The sequence below is a fragment of the Chelmon rostratus genome, chromosome 2, assembly GCF_017976325.1.
Source record: "Chelmon rostratus isolate fCheRos1 chromosome 2, fCheRos1.pri, whole genome shotgun sequence".
Classification (NCBI taxonomy): domain Eukaryota; kingdom Metazoa; phylum Chordata; class Actinopteri; order Chaetodontiformes; family Chaetodontidae; genus Chelmon; species Chelmon rostratus.
In genome coordinates, this window is record NC_055659.1 from 20,353,732 (window position 1) to 20,376,035 (window position 22,304).

Sequence of the window (22,304 nt, forward strand, 5' to 3'; positions counted from 1 at the left end):
GATGTAATACATACTCTCTCTCACACACACACACACTCATATATGCATGCACTACACGAGCCATATGCTTCATTATGCTTTTGGGGAACCTAGTTTCCTGACTTGTGTCTATAAAATTTGTACAAATGGTTTAATGATTATTTGTTGTCTCACCTAAAAGTTGAAGTGGTCAAAAAATGAAATTTAAAAACTGCAATGATTTGCACTTTCAAAGGGAGTTTTTCCACATGGGATCCAGCTTCTCTCACTCAGTACTGGTTGTTGCTGTTTGATGATGATGATACACTGGTTGCATCACAGGAGTTCATTCATGCTTCTGAGTTTCTTAATTTGGTGGTCTTGTTATTTAGGGTTCTCCCCCTCATTAATTCAGTAAGGCTGTCAATGATGTAGTCATTCTGAATGAGCTTTTACAATGACAACAACAACAACAGCAACATGTTTGCAGTGATCCCAGTGAAGGCTGAGAGGAGGTTTCCTCTCATGGTTATCTCAGTGAGAAAAGACCTTAAGCATAGTGTGTGTGAATTTTAGAGTCGATGAACTATTCGGAAAAAAAAAAAATCTGTATTAGCAATACACAGTATACTGTAATATATTTCATGTTCACTGTCGATGAATGTAATCAATACAAAGCTTCTGAGACACATTGTGCATTGAAGAAAGTCATTTGTGAAATGATGCTACATTTACTTGAAGGCCTGAAGGCTGCTATGTGATTTTAGGCTTTTCTTTCAGGCACCAATCTATTACAGTCCTGGATGGGTAGACTTAGAAAGAGATGGATGCGTCACTGCCAACACTCATCATTCCTGGTCGAACATACTGTATCTCTATGTTGTACCTCAATGCTGGGTTAACCACTAGGGGGGCCGGGGGCAAAAATGAGCTGTGGGGTTCATATTCAGGCACCCCACCTCCAAGTTAGTTTGTGATAATTTAATTACCTTAGACACAAGACAGAGCCTCAGGTAAAAATGTAGAAATGAAGGCCTTTACTAAGGCAGCTTGTATTGTGTATTAGTGGGGCATATTACCAAACAAATTTGGAATAAATACATTTCCTACAAACTCATTGCCAGGGGTCTTTAGGTCCATAAGGGTCTGGCTTCCTGAGACAGTTGCCCATGCCCTTTGGATTATAAATAAACAGACCTGCATCGGCTTTGTTGTCAATGTGCGTGCGTGCATGCGTGTGTAAGTGTGTGTGTCTTCAGATTTATGAGTTCAAATGTATAGCATTTAGGAAGTGTGAGTTTATGCAGAACGTTTTGGCGCCACCTACAGTCTTATTAGAGTAGTGTTTTTTGAGATTGGGGACATTGAGCCTCCCGAATCTTTTCACAAAAAATTAAATGACGCTGTTAAAGTCATTACATTTTTTGTTTTGTTTTGTTTTGTTTTGTTTCTTTAATTCTGAATCTAATAGATAATTGCACTTGAGCCTTTTTGTCAGCCGGGTGGGAACTTTCAATAAAGTGGGAACTAACAACAGTTGGCGCTTACATTCTTCTCGGACAAGAGAGCGGTTGCACAGGTACCCAGAATCGGTTTCGGCACGCCATTGTGGGAAAGAGTTACTTTCACATTACGGACTCCTCACTTAGAGCGTGTTTTAGTAGTGTAATTATCGTTCGTGAAATAACAAAAGAAGAAACTGTCCCACAATGGCAACGGACTCCTGGGCCCAGGCGGTGGACGAGCAAGAAGCCGCGGCGGAATCGGTAAAGATGAACTTACGCAACACGAGCTAACGTGTTGTTAGCTTATTTAAAGGATGCTTTGGGCCGATCTGGTACAATGTGCACGGAAATTAGCCGCTCAGCCTTGTTTTATTCAACGACATCGCTGCCAGTGAATTAATGGGCTCCCATGACGGTCTGTTTGAGAAACGTTTCTAATCAACTTTTTAAAAAAAGACAATACCGGGTGGCTTCGGTTTGTCGTGAGAGCTAAGTTAACTAACGCTAGCTTCAGCTTAGATGCTGCGTGCTCAGTGGGTTACTAGCTTTAGCAGTTAGCTGGCTGGCGAGCAAATGATGCAAGAGGCGTTAAAATAGCGATACTAATGAAGTAATCATGGCCTAGTTTGTGCAGCTCAAGTAGAGAGAGGCATAATCGGGAGCTTGTTCTGATGTAAATAATAATAGTTCGAAAAACAGCTGTGTAACGATAAACTTTGTCCCCCTTCGCAGATTGGCAGTCTTCAAATAAGAGATAAACCAGAGGAAAATGGTAGGAGTGTGAAGTGACATTAATGCGAGATGCAATAGTCAGGTAAAGTTTTGCATATAAATAGCTGAATGATTTTTAATGTTGCAGGCACGGCTGCAAACGCAACAGACTCCAGCAGTGGGGCTGCCAAGTCAGAAGCTGAGGGAGAAAACAAGACTGCAGATGAGGATGACAAAGGTTGGCAGATTTATAATTACATGCCCTAAAACATTCATCTGCTGGTGAAGCTGCCAGACATTTTTGATTGTCTCTTATCGAGATGCTTGGCTCTCTCTGAAGTCGTAACACTCATTGCAACATAACTTGTTTTTTTCAGAGGATAAAGCTGCACAGTCACTGTTGAACAAGCTGATACGAAATAATCTCGTCAATAATACAAATCAAGTGGAAGTTCTTCAGAAGGATCCCAACTCTCCGCTCTACTCTGTCAAGTCCTTTGAGGAGTTGCGACTGTAAGTGAATTCTGTCTGACCTTTCGTCTCTATTGTTGCTTGACGATATCAGATATTTGACTATTTATACCTGTGTGCAGCAAACCACAGCTGCTTCAGGGCGTGTATGGCATGGGTTTCAACCGGCCATCCAAAATCCAGGAGACTGCCTTACCTATGATGCTGGCCGAACCGTAAGTATACTTTTCACTTTATATGAAATGCAAAGCTTCCTAACCTTTTTGGAATTGGGGTTGTTTACCTTTGTCTACCTTGTTTTACCTTCGAAATGAATGTAATCTTTCCTTTTATAGTTTAACATGTAAAATTAAATGCACTTTTCAAAAGGTACTAATGAATACAATAATTTACTGCCTGCTTGCAGTCTAATTCCTTGTTTCCTTGTAGTCCACAGAATCTGATTGCTCAGTCGCAGTCAGGAACAGGGAAAACAGCTGCCTTCGTCCTGGCCATGCTCAGCCATGTAGATCCCAACAACAAATATCCCCAGGTTGGTTTTTCCACTTCCCTTGCTGTTCTAAAATACTGTTTCAAAACTGATGTGCGTGACCTGCTGTTCGGACTATGTGTGGGCTCCTCTTACTCGTCTCTCACAACAGTTATTATCCTTGATAATTTGAACTACATGATGAGAGCCTTTACCACCTCCTAAATCCCTTTTCCTCGCATTTCATTTCTCTCTATCAGTGCCTGTGTGTATCACCCACATATGAACTGGCACTTCAGACTGGCAAGGTAATTGAGCAGATGGGCAAACACTATCCAGAGGTCAGACTAGTCTACGCCATCAGAGGAAATAAATGTAAGGTTTCGTTTCTCTCTACAATGCTTCATCTGTAATAGATAATGAAGTGATTTTCAAACAAAATTAAATCTGGTAATTGAGTTGTTCCTTTTGATGAAAACATGGCTGTGTGCTGATGAGTGCTTGTTTGTTGTGAACATTTCAGTGCAACGGGGCATGAAGCTGCAGGAACAGATTGTTATTGGCACACCTGGTACCATGTTGGACTGGTGTAGTAAATTCAAGTTCATAGACCCCAAGAAGATCAAGGTGTTTGTGCTGGACGAGGCTGACGTCATGATCGCCACACAGGGTCACCAGGACCAGAGCATCCGCATCCAGAGGTCAGAATAAGCACCAGCAGTGCGGAGAAACATTTTCAACACACACTAAATGAACAGTACTCATGTGGGAAAATCTTGACAAAATGTTGATGATAATCTACGAGCTCTGAGCTCATGTGCTGTATTCCTGACATGTACCAAGGTTGTCCTCTATGGAATTCACATAAATTCTCATTTTAGTGTGTAATTTTGATTTTCTCAAAGTCCTGTGAAAGCCAACCTCACTTTGATCTTTCTCTACCACACAGGATGCTGCCCAAAAACTGCCAGATGTTGCTGTTCTCAGCCACGTTTGAAGAAACGGTGTGGAACTTTGCCCAGCGCATTGTGCCTGACCCCAACATCATCAAGTTGAAGAGAGAGGAGGAGACGCTGGATACCATCAAACAGTACTATGTGTTGTGCAACAGCAGAGAGGAGAAGTTCCAGGCCCTCTGTAACATCTACGGAGCCATCACCATTGCCCAGGCCATGATATTCTGCCATGTGAGTTCTTTCACTTCAGATTTATATACATGACTTATATCAACTCTCTGAACCCCACAGTCCTCCAGTGGGTTTGAAAGGAATCTTTTCTTTAAAAAACAAATCACCAAAATCACACAATTTATCATAGCCACAAACTGTAAAAATAAAATTTATCATTGGATGTTCAAATTACCTTGAATGAATCATGTGCCACAAATCTAAGCTTATAAAAGTGATATTTCATCAAGACCAGGCAACAAAAATTCAGTGAAAATTGACTGAAGTGCAGGTGTGGTCACACAAAGCAGGGAGGAGAGGTTGAAAATGGCAAGTTGGTAGAGGTTGTAAAGATGTAAGTATAGCACGTGGAGCCCCACCCCCCCGACACCGTGCTGCTAAGTGTAGAGATGTAACACGGTTACATGAGCACCTAGTTTGCTGGGGAAGTAGTAAAAACACTTTCCTCTCTGTGATCCAGACGAGGAAGACTGCAGGCTGGCTGGCAGGGGAGCTGTCCAGAGAAGGCCACCAGGTGGCGCTGCTCAGTGGAGAGATGCAGGTGGAGCAGAGGGCTGCTGTCATCGACCGCTTCCGAGATGGCAAGGAGAAGGTCCTGGTCACCACAAATGTTTGTGCTCGAGGTGAGGACCAGCTGCTGCCAGAACGAGTCAGCATCATGTCATCATATTACTTTCTGTTAGCCGTTAAATGTACATCGAAAAGCCATTTTCTCTATGGCTGTGATCTTGCACACACCTAATAATGAATGTTTTATTGCTCAAATTAAATGAATGAAACATGCATTGGGTGCGCACATACCACAGAGAAATCTAAATAATACAGTACTGCCCCTGTATTTATTCTTTCTCCCCTCTTATCTCACACGTCCAGGTATCGATGTCGAGCAGGTTTCTGTGGTGATCAACTTTGACTTGCCAGTAGACAAGGATGGTAACCCAGATAATGAGACGTACCTGCACAGGATTGGCCGCACAGGTCGATTTGGCAAAAGGGGACTGGCCATCAATATGGTGGACAGCAGGATGAGCATGAACATCCTCAACAGGATTCAGGAGCATTTCAGTAAGCCTGCTACAGTACTCACACTTTCTTTTACACACAAAGAGAGGATTAAGTTGATTTTGATCTGGAGTGTGAATATGGTTTCCAGTTACTCAGTTCAGAATAATGGTGGCTTTTTAGTTATTAGCCATATGTCAACTCTAATGAACCCCATGATTCTCTGTGGTTTCTCCCTCTGCAGGTAAGAAAATTGAAAAACTAGACACAGACGATCTGGATGAAATTGAGAAAATCGCCAGCTAAAGGGAGCAGCGTGTATCGCATGAAGGACGCTGGCCCGACTTCCCTTCCCCCTACACTCTTCAAGGACTGTACGCTCCTACAGTGTTTTATGCTTTTATTTTTTTAGCCGTTGGAGAAAAGAGCAAAGCCACAAACACAGCATATGTTTACACGTGGATATTTCTCCTCTCAGACAAGTGTTTTGTAAGTCTCTGGAACATACCCCATTTCACTCTTTGTACCTCTTTGAATAAAGTCTGAGTTTATTGCTGTGTATTGTGATGCTGCAAGAGCAGCCATAGTGGACTCTGTTTTACTGACCACACATGAATAAAAAAAAAACAAAAAACACTTTTTGGTGTTGGCTGTGGTGGTGGCATGATACAAGCTACTCTAAAGAGATTCACAAATAACCTGAATAGAAAAATAGCCATTTTATGTGCCACCAAGTTTTTAATTTTAAAAGGAACAAAGTATAATTGAATGTAACTGTATCATGTAGATTTATTACAGCCTTTATTGTGCTCTGTATTGACCAAAAGTACAAAGGGTGAAGTTGGGTATGCTGCTCTGAGCGGTAGTTTAATCATTAAGATTATGATGTTGCGATGGTGATGGTTGGGTTTCAAGGGTCTATGCAAACTTATCAATCTGTGATAGCTATTGTCAAATACTATCAACCTGTATTCACATGACAGAAATTAATCCTGAATTAACCTCAGTTTTAGCATCAGGGTGTGTAGTCAAATGCCAAAAAAGGCTGCCTAGAGTGATAATACACTACTAACTCATTTAGATGTTTCTGTTTAGTCCATAATCAATCATCAGCCTACCGCACATCTCACACGCATGTTATTTATATGATTTAAAAACAATTACGGCCATTATCAGGACAGGCTTGGCGCCACCACTGAGCATTATTCATTTGTCTTCTTTTTCCTTCATCTGTCTTGTAAAACCTCATTTAATTCAAAAAGTGGCCATTAAGTTCTGATGTGACCAGTTTCCCTCTGTGTGTCACTGTCCTACACAATCTTTTCAATCAGGGTCTCCAGTTTGACTTCAGCTCAGTTACATCCTTCACCCAGACTGTGCTGTTATTAAGGATTGTGAGTTTAACAAAATATACGCAATGCCTTCCTCAAGTGCATTATATATACATATGATTTTGTTACTGATATTCAAAGACATTGGGCTTAATATTCTGGCTAACACTTGAAATTTTGACTATATATTGAATTATGGGCGTCTTTAGGATGTGTGAATTATCTTCTTGAAACCAAATGCTGAATTGACTTGAGGACCTATGCCAATCAGATTCACTGTGTTGCTCCAACATGGTCGCATGGATAGAAAACATGTACTTGTGTACATATTTAAAATTTTAGGTCGAAGAAATAGCGTGACTGAATTATTGACACTTCTAAGAAGTGCAAAAACATTCCTCATGAGGTTCAATTTTGACAGATGCAGCACTTAGTATACAGTGAGCCTAAATCAGTTAACCTTGCATCAGTGGGTGACTGTATGAAAATTATGGAAACAGTGCGATGTCTGGTGTATTTGATCAATGCGCTGGAACATTAAGGGCAGTGATTGGTCAGTCTGAACCTTTTACAAACCTCATCTGGCTGCCACCGGCGCTGAGACGACTGCTGGTGGTGGTCTGGTTTTAGTGGACTGTTTACAGACAACTTGCTGAAAATCACTCAACTCAATGAACGGACGGAGCCAAACTAGAAGCAAGTGAGAGTGTGCTGAAAATCCACAAGAATGGTCTGTGAAGACCTTTGGGTAAAGAAGCAGTGTATGCAGTTTTATTTGGACATTTGGATGTATACATTATCAGTGTGAGTGTGTGCACTTTGTTGATCCATAATGTAATACCACTGTACGAGAGCCATGGACACAAGAAGCAGTTTTGGCTATAGAACTTAACACTCGTCTCCACATGTTGTATACCTTGTTTGATAATTGTCAGAACCTACCAAAACCCAGTTCATACATGTATACATAGGAGTAATACTGCCTAACTAGGCTTGAAGCAAGTTGTCTGTTGTAACCTGAAGGTCATGTGTAGACAATGATAGGTTCAAGGTGTGTGGTATTCTGTAGCTGAGCTGCGTTCATGGACACAGTTATGTATTCTTAATATGTCAAATTAAAAGAACATGTAGATGTTCATCTGTACGTCATCTGATGTTTATTTGTATAAGTGTGGAAAAACTGTGACTCAGAGTGAAGCTGCCCTGAAAAAAATATAAATATAAAACTTCATTACAATCATTGCATACAGTAGTGTGGAACCACAGTTTACCAACATGACTGCATGAAGTAGAATTAATCCTCTGAGTCTCCACTGGAGATAAAACACTTCTCTGATGTCTGTGGTGAAAGCTGCAGGTCTGAGGAGGCAAAGAAGAGGAAATAAATCAAACAACATGATACACAAAGGAGTCAACACCTTGCTGATGGTGTGAACAAACACTAACTGTATGCTTCCCACGTTAAGATTAAGAGACAAATGAAACAAAATTACTGTTTTGATAATTGTTTCTCTGAAACTCTCTGATTCCAGATTCTCCAAAGTGAGGATTTGCTGTTTTTTCCTCTGTTTGATATTATAATATGAATATCTTGTTTTGGTCCTTATACGCCTCCTCACCTGTCTCTCTGTAGTCCACCCTGGTGAGGAAGAGGCCTCGGGCTGGAGCAGCCATGCCCTGTGGGTAGGCCCGAGTGTCCCGAGCCTCCAGTATCTCCTTCACCTGGTGCACCGAGAGCCGCCCCTGGCCTACAGCCACCAGGGCCCCTACCATCCTCCGCACCTGGAGCACAGGGCCAAATCAAGAAATACCTCAAACAAATGTCATTTTACTGCTCCCTTTATGCTGACTGACCTTTCTTAATGATGCATATTTTTCAGTCATCGCCAGCAGATGGCGCTACTTACTTACAATTAGCAGCAACAAACACACACATTGACAGATTTTAAAGTGACTGGGGACAATAGAGGAACACACCTGCTTATAGAGAAAAGATCTGCCTGTGAAAGTCAGCTCCCAGAATGGTACCTCTCTGAAAAGACACAAAAAACACAACTGGTGTAAAATTTGCACAAATGCGTAAATAACATATAAGAATATGCAGTCGTTATATGTCTGTGTGTTTCATTGTGTTTTCTGCATATTGGTGCAAATAAGGCTTTAAAGCACATTCTCAAAACATAATAAAAATAACATCAAGACCTAAAGGCATGACAGCCTACATGACACCAATGACTGAACGCGCCATACTAAAGAAAGGTTAAATATTACCGCAGGGGTTCAAGTGTCATCTCAGAAGCATGAAAACATCTTGAATGGCTGTCAGATGTGGTATCACATAAGGACAACTATACAGGAGGACGGTGGATCAGAATGACACCTACAAACTCCAAACAATTCTAACATGTTGCGACACGTCGGCTTTCTCTCTCTTTTGTCAGATTTTTCAGAGCTTGCCCCGACAGTGTGGACAGAGTCGGAGGCCGATGTGACATTCACGCTCGTGCCAGAGCTCAGACAGAGCCGGGGACTCTCCTCGTGCACAGATTTGTTTAAATGTCATGAGCTGAATACGCCACTGCAGCTTAGGCCCAACAGGATTATGCGTAATGCTATAAAAAAAAATATGAATCCGTTTCTTTTACAATTTGACGTTCAATTTTTCTTTTTACTGATCTTTGTCGTTTTGACTTTTAAGTCAAGCAGTTTTTTCTCCTCAGAGCTGACTGACTTTATATTTTGAGGAGAATAGAGTGAACTGAGCAAACATGCACATGGGAAGAATTGGGTCAAATGCAAATTTGAGTCAGCGCTTGCTGTCTGATTACATTTGACATGTAAAGAGTGCAGAGACAGATTCATCCAGGGCCGTTAGCTCATGGGCTCTGGTGAAGGACAGTATCTGCACATGGACAGACGAAGGCTGTGTCTCATGTTGCATCTGTGAGCGTGACATGGTAATGACAAAGATGAGACACTAATAAGATAATAATCCTGTATTTATGTCTTACATTTTTGCTTTTCCCATCCAAACAAAACAGTTTTGAAGAACTGATTTTACTTGTCTGAAAAACTGGCTGAAATAAAGCTGATAGGATTCATTGATTTATCAATTAGTTTAGTGACAGAAAATACAGTACATTTTAGCTATTTTGATAACTGATTAAATGTTTAGGTCATTTCTTAAACAACATGACAAAGAGTCTGCAGTCATACTAGCAGCTCTGTGAGAAATTTTCCTTGAGCACAGCGATGCTTTCGGCTAAATGCTGACACCGGCATGCTAACATGCTCACAATGACAATGCTAACAAACAAACGCCGATGTTAACCAGGTCTAATCTAGCCTGTTAGCATGCTAACACGTGCTAATTAGCACTAAAAACTAAGCACAACTGCAGCTGATGGGAATGTCATTAGTTTTGTACTGGGCAAATTACAATTCATCCTGAGCGGGACGTGCATGTCTGTAGCAGACTTCATATCATTTCATCCAATGGTTGAGACATTTCACTAAAGATCACAAAATTCAACCTCATGATGGTGCAACAGGAAGTTACGGGTTGACCAAAGTCAGCAGGATCCAACCTCTGGCAACCATGAACGCAGAATTTCATGACTACCCATCCAAAAGTTGTTGAGATGTTTTAGCCTGGGCCAAAGAGGTCTGAACCATATGACAGACCGAGTCACACCGCTGGCGTGACTTAAAAAAACATCACCTCAGGCTCTGAGGCACTGGGATGGGTATTTTTCAGTTTTTGGACATTTCATTGATTAAACAATAAATCCATCCATAACTGAACAATTTGTTGCAGGTTGCAGCCTTAGAAAGAAACACATTCAAAGGAGAAGGTTGTTAAGTGCGTGTGATAAAGTTTCCCAGGGGAGAAATACTCGAGCAGAGATCAGAGAACACACCACAGCTGCCTGGTTTAGGATCCAATATGTAGTCCAACCTTTTGCTCTTTAATAATTCACTGCTCAATTTCTCCTTGTTTTATCGCCTTTTCTTAGAATAAAGATGAAAACAAACACACAGCTCAGATGCAGGAAAGGAGCAGTTTGGTGAAAATGCAACCACACACACACACACACACACACACACACACATACACACACACACACACACACAAACAAACAAACAAACAAACACACGCACAGACACACAGACACACAGTTACAGATCTGATGCTCACAGCTTGTTAATGCACCACATGTGTTGGGGTTAAGGGACTCGGTGACATTTACCCTGAGACCTGCTTACAGTCTGCTTGTGTCCATATTGTGTACCATATTTTCACTGCAAATAATTAATGCCAATGAAAGTGGCATTTGGCATAAAGAGTGACCCCCATGGATGTGTAATCTCCCAAAGCCCCTCCACCTCAACCTCTCTCTCTCCCTCCATCCCTGCACCCCCACCTCCATCTCTGCTATGGATTATGTTGACCTTCATTGTCCAAAGTACATAATCCTGCATGACCTGCCTCACATGCATGCACACGCACACACAGCACATTAATTACCACAAACAAATACACCTCTACCTCCATGATCTAAGATGTGTGAATTGTGGTGCGATGTTAGGAACTATAATGCCCATTTTGTTGCTTCGATACAACATATGAACATATTTTGCAGTGATATTTATAATTTTAATGAATGGGGGCCAGGCTGTTGTGAACTGGGTATGATTCAGTTCTCACAGAAGCTACAGTTTTGTTTTGTTTTATTATTATTTTATAAAGATTTGTTTTGAGTCTATTTGACCTGTGATTCACCTAAATATCACATCAAAGAACTGAAAGGGAAATGTTCTTGGCTGTACATGCACAGTTGGCTCAGTGCAGTGACTGTAAATGATTAAAACTTTGGCCAACTTCTTATGCGTCAGTTGATGCAAGATTGAGAAACACAACATATATCTTTTTGGAAGTGGAGAGGCACATGCATTATTTCTTTATTTTCCCCCTTTCTCCACTTTGTAGTAATTAGTTCCCTGGTCACTGTCTTACTGCTAACTCTATTGTTGGCCCGGGGAGGCTGCAGAAAGCCATGTGCTGTCTCTGTGACATCCTGCCACTTCTTTTCACCTGCCAGCGTCAAGAACACACGAACAAGCTGCAGGTACTGCTGCCGGGAACTGAACCAAGGTCTCCACAGTAGCAGGTGACTCTTCTGCCCACGCTCCTCTTAATCACCTTAAAGTTCAACATTTAGGGAATTACATTTATTTGCTTTCTTGCCCAAAGGCTTAATGCGAAGATCAACACCACTCTCATGTCTGCCCATTTGATTTATGAAGCTACACGGTCAGACGGTTAGCTTAGCTTCACATAAAGACAGGAAACTGGGAAACAGCTAGAGAATGTGTTAATTAGTGAGTCTCAGAGGTGCTTGTAGGTTGATTTTGTTAGCGTTGGACAGAACCAGGCAAGTTGTTTCCCCCTGTTTCCAGTCTTTGTGCGAAGCTAAGCTAGGCTACGAATAGCAAATGACAAAAGTAGTTAAAAAAATGTCAAATATTAAACTAAGCTTCATTAAGTATTCTCATAATTTCATCTTAAAGCTGCACTAATCAATATTTCATATTAACAATGGATAGGAATACTATGTGTAGTGTAAAAGTATTTGCTCTCAGTTAGTGTATACGTAGTGTTTTAGCTCATCGTCTTGGTTTTACGCCTGCAACGCCACAGTTTTGGTTCACTCTCACGGCTCTCATCAACATTGTTTACAACCGCAACAGCAAACAACAGACAGGCAAGTTAGCGACTAGCTAGTAAACATAGCGGAGCATTTAGCAGCTAAAAAAAAAAAGGAATAGAGAAAGAAAAGAAATCAGCTTCGATGTGAGACCTTACATCTATAAATGTTTTGAACTTTCTGTATGTGCAGCCTGCTGGTAGCCAATGTGATTAGCATGAATGTGTATAGCCTACCTATGGAAGTGAGCCTGTGCGAAGGAGCATCCTGGCTGTATGCTGGCCACATACAGCATCTTCACAGGGTTTCGAAAAGGCAAGTCAGAGTTGATCGCCCTGAAACTGCTGAAGTCCTGAAGCCCAACCAGCAGGCCGGCAGCCTCGCGCATGGCTCCCACATCCAGCTCCCTGAAACAAACATTGTTGTCCTAATGAATGACCCTGAAATACATTTTGTACGGGAGCAGGCTGACTTCTTAAATCAACTTTTGCAGACACATTGTGATGTTGCGACGTGACTCCAGAGCGTCCTGCCTGAGCAGCAGGGTCATGCAGCTGGGATGTGGTGCGAACACTGAGGACGATGGGCCTCTGTGTCCCTGCTTTCAAACTGGAATACTTTACTGGTTGACTTACATAATATGAAACTTTCTGACACACTATGCCGCGTGAGAGAGCAGAGCATGTCAACAGCCAGCTACATCTGAGGGAGAGAGTGGGAGTGGGCCGGTGCCCAGGTGGTCTATAGTCTCATGCTTCTGTCACTGCTTCAATATGATGTGACAGAGGGAGAGAGAGAGAGAGAGAGAGAGAGAGAGAGAGAGAGAGAGAGAGAGAGAGCAGAGAAGTGGAGGAGTGTGTTGAGTGATCCACTCACTCAAATCTTGAACTTGAGAGTCATGAATGAAGATGTGGTGGAGCAAAGAAATCACAATCATAACAGCTGTGTTAACTTTTTAAAAATTGATCCTTGATTCTTCCCAGATCAAATCGGTCTACAGTTTATCCTTCATGACTTGTTGGAAGTTGGAAACTGGCATACAGTTTGGCCAACAGTAATTCTTGTCTGAAGACGGAAGCATCAATAAGATTCAAAAGTTTGATTTGTCTGGTACTTCAGTTTCTTAAATCAGATCAAAGACCTGCTAAATTGATGACATTTCCATCAGTATCAACTGTACTTTCTGTTAAGTGCCAGTTCACAAAATGCTATCACACTAAGCTGGTGAACATGGTCAACATCAGCATGTTAGCAAGTGTTAGCATTGTTATTGCTGCAGCTTGGGTAGCTCAAAGCACCGCTGTAATACAGCCTCACAGTGTGTTTAGCAGCGTTTTCTTACAATTATTGTTACTTTGTCTTTTTATTTGTGGAGATCAGAGCTGAAACAATTGATTAACTGATCAGTCGTTCAACAGAAAAATAATCAGCAAAAATTGTGTTCAAGTCAATTAGCAAGCAAAAATGGAGAATCTGATCATTTGCTGCTTTTCTCTTTGTTGTATGACTTAACATTTAATACATTGAGATAAAACAAGCCATTCAAGGTTATTGCCTTGGGCTTTGAGAGAATTTGACTACACGCTCATGTTTTGCAAACTAAACGATTCATCAAAAAATCAGTCAGTAAATAATCATAACTTGCAGCCCTCACTGAGATTAAGTGTCAGTTGTTGATTATAGTTTTTCAAGAGCTGACAAAGTTCCAAGAATTGCTGACATTTCTGTTATGTCTGAAAACCTAAAAATATGTGAATAGTTTGCTTCCATTATGCAATTAATCTTTCAATAATTTCAAAAAGTCATTATGATCACTGGGCTTCAAAACATTCTTGAATGAAAAAATGAAGAGAGATAATGAAATGATCTCACTGCAAGATTTCGAGACTAAATTCAACACTAAAGTGAAGAGGGGAGATGAACATTTTTTGCAGCGGGAGAGATGGGGGGTGTGATGATGACGAGGGAGAGGCAGATCAAAGACAGGAGAGAGAGGCTGCTGAGGCAGAGACGCTCAGGGGTGGAAGGACGAGATGGATGCTGAAAATGAGAGGGGGGATAACGAAGCAGAGGCACCAGAGAGAGGGATGAGGGAGGGATGGAGGAATAGAAAGAGGGAGAGATGAAAAAGTGGAGTGGATAGAAGGAGAAGGAGAAGGGTGGGAGAGAGAAAGAGTGAAAAAAAAAACAAACAGTCAGGGTAATGTGCGTGGGTGTTGTTCTGCATGTGTATAAGCCTGCAGCTTATCTTGCCCTACATTCCCCCAAAAAAGTGAAGCGTAGACAAACGCTCATACGTACGCTCTCTGAAATGTGTCTCTTCACGCTCCCTCCTTCCAATCACAGCTAAAAGACCGTCTGAGCTGTGAGGCGCTCGCCATTTCATCTGCCTCTTCCCCTCCTTCTGCACTCTGTCCATCCCTCCTCGAGTCTCCTTCCTCTCCCTCCGTCTCCTTTGTTTGTTTTAGGGACGTCAGCTCAGATGAAACACTTTGTTTGACTGGCCCTAATTCGCCGCTCCGGCGCGGCACGTGTGGATTATTCATGTGTTTAACGCGCCATTGTTTGGCGCACGCTGACTGAGGGTGTGTCTGTGTGTGTGTGTGAGTGTCTGGACCTACTTGTTAGATTGAGCTGGATTTCCATTTCTAAAGGGAAATCATCATGCACACAAATGCAAAGATAAAGACAGATGAGTGAATGAAGGGAGGGGCTGTGTCTTAAAGCGGGGTAACTCACGTGTTGCGGAGGTTCCAGCAGAGACTGCTCTCTGTGAGGGGCAGCAGGTCGTGAAAGGGCAATCCCAGAGCGATCCGGTAGACGTAAGTCCGAGACTGGGCACGGAAAAGGGCGTGGAAGTCATCAGGCACGCGGTGGGCATGGGTGACCCTGGCAGAGCGAAGAGCAGCTTAAGAGAAAGGCCCGAAAAGCTGGAACTCTGACATGACCTTATGAATGTGCAGCTATTTCTTCAAAAATCACAGGAAATTATATCAAACATTTAAATTCTGGTGGCTGTTTGCCTCCTTTCTTCCTTAGACTGAAGCAGCCTCCACACACAGATGGTGCTAATACTCTCATTTTGTACTGCCGGCAAGAAAAACAGTGCACAAGTCATTGTCCAAAATGCCAACGCTGCAGCTTTTTATACAAAAGCACACCCATTGTCAGAGTCCTAAACGGGCTGCCAAGAACCCTAAAGAGCCAAGCGCTTATACTCACTCAGTCAGCATCACAACAGAATCAAGAGGCTGGAGCTCTTTGATTTGACTCCATCAGGGGTACAACTAACAGGACACTTCCTGTGTGTCTGTGCACACACAAAGGCATACGGGCGGGGATGGATCATGTGATAACTCTAATGTGGTCAGCCTCAATTTCCTCTGATGATTGAATCAACCAGTGTGGATCAATTTATGAGTGTGTGTGACGAGCTGGCGTCAGATCAAAGTGCTGCACATGTAACTTTGTGCAAAGTGTGGCTGCTGAAACGCTGAGCCAAACAGTGCTGGGTAATAAAACATCAAAGACTTACAAAGAATTGGACTAAAAAAAGATTTGAATATATTTGGCTGTTTTTAATGTTTCAGACTGTTCAAGCTTGTGTGATGATGACTAAGTGACAGTTCCAGCTGTCGTCATGGCTGGTGCTTCAGCGTTCAACATCAACGCTGTTAACTTTTTAAAAATGTTAAATCATTGACTGGCAGCTTCACTGAAAACTACTATTTCTGGTAAGTTATTTAAACTTATCTGCTCTTGCAATTGTTGTTCATATTCCGAGTCTCACCAACCAGTCAAAATACAGCAGGACTGGAACTAAAGATTCTTTTAATTATTAATTACTGATTTTTTTCACAATTAAATGATAAATCATTTAGTCTATAAAATTTCAGAAATTTGTGAAAAATGCTTGTCAGAATTTGACAGATCCCAAAGTGACGTCTTCAGATTGCTGCTAAAGACTCTTCATTTACTGTCATAAATGACAAAGACAAGCAGCTAATTCTTATATTTTAGAAGGTGCAAATGTTTGACATTTTTGCCTGAATAATGACTGAAGTGATCAATGGATTATCAAAACAGTTGGCAGTTAATTTTCTTTCGATCTACTTTTTAACGGTCCAAAGTTTCTCTGAGCAACACACTACAAAGCCACTGTGTCTTAATGGGCGGTTCATTATCATTCCTCGTATGCTCACAGCTGATAAAAGAAGTGAAATCTCTCTGCAGTGAGGCAGAGATGCATCGTACAGTAAGGACGCAGTGACAGGTGGGGAATCTTTAATGCTTACATCTGTAAACTAAAGAGAACAAAGAGCTGCAGCCGGCTGCGCCCGTCTGATTGTGAGCGCACAAACCACACCACCACCCTGTAGTGTGCATCTGTACAAAGAGTATGCATTCATGCATGTGTGTATGTGTGTTGTGTGTTAGAGAAAGCAGGAAGCGACAAGGGGTAGGGGTGTGTTAGTATGTTTGAGTGTACAGAACAACATGTGTGTGCACATGTGTCTCTTTTTCTGTACACAGCAGTGCATGTACCCTCTATGTGTGTGTGTGTGTGTGTGTGTGTGTGTGTGTGTGCGTATGTCTGTGTGGCAGCGCACGGTGAGAAAAACTAGGTTACGTTTCCAGGGGAGGAGATTAGGTGTGACACGTGGCAGAGGAAACCCTTGCATCTGCCTTCCTTTAGCGCCTGCTCCAATGTGAAGTGACAACCTTTGCCTGGCCCCTAAACCACACACACACGCGCACGCTCATGCACGCACACTCCAATAAAATTTTCATAAGCAGTGTACAAAGCATGGCCTCACTCATTTGGGAACTGGGGCATTGTTTGGCATGGAACCACTTTGCTACTCAGCAGTTTCCCCTTGTGGGGAAAAGGGCCGTTCATTTCAGGCTAATTGAGGCCCTTTTTCATGGCAAGTGAACCCCCTGACTGGAGGGACATTTTTTACAGTGTGCAGTCTATGTTTAAATCTTGATTTGGCACTTCATCTCAGGAGGCAGCAGACCAAAGCTACGAGCCAGAAGCCATACTCCGATTCTTGCTGTAACAAAAACTCTTTTTGGTTACTTCTTCCCTCCAAGAAAGATGTGAAAAGATGGCTGGTTTGGGTGCCAGATCTGACAGCGCGTCTTCAGGACAGACTGGGAATGAGACGTCCGTCCAATCTGAACACAGTGTTTGAGTGTGTACGAACATTACTGGTGCTTGAATGTTTTTGGCACTGTGTATATAAGGAAGTTCAGAGCTCATAAATAATTCTGTTTCATGAGGCAGCTTCGTAACACACAACACTGCTCAGAACAAAAAGTTTGTGTTGGTGCAGTATATTTCTCAGCAGGTTTCACATACTAATCAAGACGGTAATTTCCATTTAGCTTGTGAATCCGTGTGTGTGTGTGTGTGTGTGTGTGTGTGTGTGTGTGTGTGTGTGTGTGTGTGTATTAATGGATGCTACAGACCAAAAAGCAAAGCGGGGATAATCCTTTCCAACCTTCTCTCTGCAGGTTTAGGGATTAGCAGGATGCTGAGAGCTTCCCTTTCCTCCCTCCTCTCCCCTCTCTGCTCCGTGTCCAAACGGCTCGCTCTGTTTCACGCTTTCACTCCTCTGTCTTAACCCATGATGATGATGATGGTGGGCCAGGATTTGAAGTACTGACACACGACTCGAGCTGCTCTTTTCCTTTAACTGCTCAACAGGTGAACTAGGCTATGTGCTGTATACGCTAATTGTTGGCGTAGACATTAAGAATAGCTATATCCACACAGATCTACTGCTGTTTGTAATTAATTACAGGAGGCGTGTCCTCGGGCAGTGCTCGCATTGTTAATAGAAATCTAAGAATAGATGTATAGATGTTGCTTTTGCGTGCTTTAAGGTTTTAAACACTTATAAATAAGGCAAACTGGATAAAATCATTCACATTGTGAATGGGGTGATTTTGGTGTGTGACAGATGGTTGGTACATGAGCAGAGGTCACCATGGTTACTCCCCTTCTGAGTGGCAAACACACAATAGTCAGCATATGACACGATGTTAAACATGGAAAAGAAACTACAGAGAACACTGTGGAGTGAAGCGGTACAGGATCCAGAAGATGTCTCTGGGCTTTGTTTAGTGTAAAATTATTTACCAGCTGCTGAGCTTCATAAAGCCACATATGCGTATGACGCTAATGTTTTATCCACAACGGTGTCCTGAAGGTAATTGTTGGATTGCCGTCTTTAATTAGCCGGCGAGGTTAGCCTTGTTCAGTTTAGCTTGCTAACAGGCGTTGTAGTGGAGAATAACTACTAGTCATGAAAATAACATAACTACAACACAGAGTGATCAGTCAACAAGCCAGCAGCAACGTTAGCTGATTGTTTTCATGTCCAGAGCTTCCCGAGCTTCAGAGACAGGCGACACAGATTACAGTGTCAGTCTGGTCGCTACCTTTTTCCCAACATCGCCTGTGGGCTGTGATTGGCGGGAGGCAACACACCTGAAATGTCCCGAACACAGTAAAAGAAAATACAGGCCGAGGGCAGAAACGCTGCAGATAAATACACCACCACGACCTTGCAGTGGGTCCTAAGTGATGATTGGGAGAGATTACTTTAACATAAGTCTATACAGTGTTTCTCGGGACAATCCTGCATAGTGCACCTTTAAGAGCTGTGTGGGACAGGAACAAACTAACCAACTATCTGTGTTAGGAAAGTCAATTTCTGGTCACATGTCCAGCACCTGTACGAAGTATAGATCAGTTTGACTCATTCTTATGAGTGAGAGGATCCGACAACCAAACAATTAAAATCACCAAAATCACAGAAATTGTCCGATGCTGAAATTTTGTGGCAGAACTTTTGCAATTTCACTTTAATCTGAGGAGTCCTGACTCACCTGATCTGCTCTGTCCTGAGGTGGAAATTAAGGGATTGGACAAGAAGGTCCGCAGTAAACGGCGGCTTATCGTTCTTGCGTTCTAGGTCGAAGTGGGCAGAGTTAGAGAGGGCGTGGACACCCGTGTCTGTCCTGCTGGACACCGACAGAGATACCGGGTTCAGCGGCCTCAGCCTCCTTATTGCGGCCTGCATGCAGACAGAGAGCACATCAGAGAGGTAAAGAACTGCGGGTTATATTATAAAAACCTTTTGAGTTACGTGAATGAAGTTAACCACAGTTTTCCACAAACAGAAAGAAAAAAAGTCACATTAAAAGACAGAAAAAATGGATCTCAAATAGAGCTGAACACAGCAAGAAAAAAAGTCTGTGATTGTCTTTGCTGTTATCTTTGTTTCCCCTAGTTGTGTATGTGTGTGTGTACTTTTTTTCTAGTACACTTATAGGCCATATTAGACATGCAGTGTTAGCTCCGCAGTAGAGAGCGGACAGGAGACGAGGGGTTGAGTGATGGGAATGACACGCAGCAGAGGTCCTGTAGGTCTACTGGACCACAAAGGCACTCTGGAGTATTGGGTTTCAGGCATCATTATGCTGTTATGGCTGGTGGTCACTGAATACACTTTTAACTGATACTTATTTGTCCAACTTGTGAATGTTCCTCCCTTTCACGCCTCAGTCAAAACCATTTGCTTCCTCAGTCCTTAATTTCACAGGATCACCAACATGCAATCTGCTGTCACCACGGAGGAAAAAATGTCAGATTGTTAAACAGAATTGTGCTTTTTAAAACTGAGCACAGCCGGCACGCAGCCATCTGAACACTCGGGCTTCTGTTTTAGGACGTGAAGTCGTCTGCAGCGCTGATGGATGGTTTGCGCTCCACTGAGGCGTGTACTTTTTTGTTTCTTTGTTTTACAAATAAAATAATGAATTGTATTGCATTATACAGAAGGATGTTTCTGTTATTTCTCTATAAATGGGGTGGACAATAATAGAAACACCTGTCAACTCAAAACAAATCAACAGCCCCACAAGCTGCAGCCTCTAAAAGATCATACAGCTGAATCAACACCTCAGCCAAACAACTGAACATGACAACAATCGAGAAGGTGTTGCATTAGACTGCGTCAGTTTTACCTTTGGATTGTGGACAAAACAGGACATTTGAGGACGTCATCTTGGGTTTTTGTGCAACACTGATCGATATTTTCTCACATTTTATAGACAAAACCACACATCGATTCATCGAGAAAATAATCAACAGATTAATCAACCACAAACGTAATTAGTTGCAGCCCTAAACCAGACTGATATAATCTGCTCATATTCCAGAAGCAGTTTTACAAGAGTAGACCTGAGGATGGAGGGAGGGAAGGAAGGACGAAAGACAACACGATCATCTTCAGCAAAACGTACCTCTAAGTGGTCCTGCACTCCGCTCTTATTCAGCTGTTCTGGAGGCACTTTCACTGCGCCGCTGCAGAGATAATGATCATCAAATAATAAATCAATAACACCCGTCAGTGACAAGTTATCCTGCAGTATAACCTACCAGTAATTTGTTCCAATGTATTGAAAGAAGATGAGGTAACGTGCCCGGTTGTTCATGCTCCCTCCAAATGCTTCTGACACTTCTTGATTATATCGTTCGATTGTTAGCAGAAGTTAAACATCATATTAAGAAGAAAAAAAGCCTATTTCCGGGTACAACTCTGACATAAACATCGCGTCTGCGGGAGCAGGTTTAGTCTTTGAGATGGGGGACTGGGGGTCAGTGAAGGACGAGTTTAAAAAAAACTCTGGTGAAGCACTCTTGTGTTTAAGGACTGAAAAGACGCGAATGACTGCAGCAGAGACAACACAGCAGCACGAGCGTCAACACAACAGCACGAGCGATAACACAGCAGCACGAGCGTCAACACGTACAATTCCGCGTGGGCTCATAAGTTTAATTTGTAGTCCGGAAAAACATTTCAGACGCCAGTTGCAGCGTCTCAGTTAATATATTAGAAGAGCGGGCTTGTGTGTTGCTCTAGTCAGTATGTGTTCTTAATATTAACTCGATAAAGGATTAACCATGAAATCACCCTGTCACACACTGGCATTCAGCAGGTCACACAAGCTAACTCGTACGTGAACATCTGGCCATCTTTGACTACACGTTTGTCCGCGCGCTGCCTCTACAACATGCTTCCTGTATGGACCCGCTAATGCGCGTGACATAAAATGCCAGATGTACTACGCGTGTTGGTACGAATGTATTGTTTCGGGCGTTATGTTTCCTTCTTGATGTCAGAGGGAGGACTTGTACGAGGTTGTAGTCTTGTCGGTCCCTTTTTGATGACGTCAAACAACAGGAGGCGGGGTTGGGGGGGTGGGGGGCCGGTCTCAAATCATTGAGACCAAAGACTGTATGATTTAGAGGAGATGCGTGAGCTGCGAGTGGGATAAAGACACGAGCAAGGTGACTGTGATAGGATAGGATAAAAAAACAAAGAAGAAGAAAAATAGCCCTCTTAAATTCAGCTTAGTCTATAATACTATTATAAGTAAACAGAATTTCTCTTTTTTTCAGTTAGGTATTGCACAATATACCATCGAAAAAAAACCTTAACTTAAAATCTTAAGGTTTTTCTTTTTTCTTAAGTTCTCAAGCTAATACACTTGAGGCTATGAAAATGTCAAGTCCATCTGTCTTTCAAGCGTCAGATACTCGGCTCTGTTGAAACTGGCAGATGTTTTAGATATGTGGCTTAATTTGGCCCACAGGTAGTTAGGTAGCCCTCATTTGGCGGTGACAGTATTTAACCACTGAGCTTTTATTCCAGTATTGTTTGATTGCATAAGTATTAAAATTTAACTCTCATATTCCCCTTGATTGACTTATTACTAGTTCTCTGTAGACTATTCCTTGAGCACATAATGGTCAGCATACCTAGAAGATTGGGGGATGGTGCTCATTTCATATACATCAACCAGGTTAGCTTCTTCAGAGTTTACTGACTTTCAATTCACTCCCATCCTCCCATGAATCCTCCTGGAGGTGTTGCGGCTGGTTA

At 42.3% G+C, this 22,304-nt stretch overlaps 2 protein-coding genes across 2 annotated transcripts; one reads left to right on the forward strand and one right to left on the reverse strand.

Moving 5' to 3' along the window:
* Positions 1 to 1,540: 1,540 nt before the first annotated feature.
* Positions 1,541 to 7,770, forward strand: LOC121620995 (ATP-dependent RNA helicase DDX19B). The gene is made up of 12 exons (XM_041957285.1): positions 1,541 to 1,724; positions 2,196 to 2,235; positions 2,323 to 2,412; positions 2,552 to 2,687; positions 2,768 to 2,860; positions 3,075 to 3,177; positions 3,375 to 3,489; positions 3,638 to 3,815; positions 4,064 to 4,301; positions 4,762 to 4,924; positions 5,175 to 5,366; positions 5,548 to 7,770. The coding sequence occupies exons 1-12, from the start codon at positions 1,668 to 1,670 to the stop codon at positions 5,607 to 5,609; spliced, it is 1,467 nt and encodes a 488-aa protein (XP_041813219.1). The 5' UTR covers positions 1,541 to 1,667; the 3' UTR covers positions 5,610 to 7,770.
* pusl1 (pseudouridine synthase like 1) lies at positions 6,890 to 21,573 on the reverse strand. The gene is made up of 8 exons (XM_041957297.1): positions 20,798 to 21,573; positions 20,662 to 20,722; positions 19,243 to 19,430; positions 15,082 to 15,231; positions 12,579 to 12,749; positions 8,612 to 8,666; positions 8,254 to 8,416; positions 6,890 to 7,993 (listed from the first exon to the last, which is right to left on the reverse strand). The coding sequence occupies exons 1-8, from the start codon at positions 20,851 to 20,853 to the stop codon at positions 7,929 to 7,931; spliced, it is 909 nt and encodes a 302-aa protein (XP_041813231.1). The 5' UTR covers positions 20,854 to 21,573; the 3' UTR covers positions 6,890 to 7,928.
* Positions 21,574 to 22,304: the final 731 nt, after the last annotated feature.

Excerpts from the sequence above, each read along its gene's own strand:
- pusl1 (XM_041957297.1), bottom strand. The coding sequence starts at position 20,853 with ATGAACAACCGGGCACGTTACCTCATCTTCTTTCAATACATTGGAACA. Across the intron at positions 15,232-19,242 it reads CTCAGGACAGAGCAGATCAG|GGTCACCCATGCCCACCGCG; the intron begins GTGAGTCAGGAC and ends TCGCTCTGCCAG. Across the intron at positions 12,750-15,081 it reads TGCTGGAACCTCCGCAACAC|GGAGCTGGATGTGGGAGCCA; the intron begins GTGAGTTACCCC and ends TGTTTGTTTCAG.
- LOC121620995 (XM_041957285.1), top strand. The coding sequence starts at position 1,668 with ATGGCAACGGACTCCTGGGCCCAGGCGGTGGACGAGCAAGAAGCCGCG. Across the intron at positions 3,490-3,637 it reads CGCCATCAGAGGAAATAAAT|TGCAACGGGGCATGAAGCTG; the intron begins GTAAGGTTTCGT and ends TGAACATTTCAG. Across the intron at positions 4,925-5,174 it reads CACAAATGTTTGTGCTCGAG|GTATCGATGTCGAGCAGGTT; the intron begins GTGAGGACCAGC and ends TCACACGTCCAG.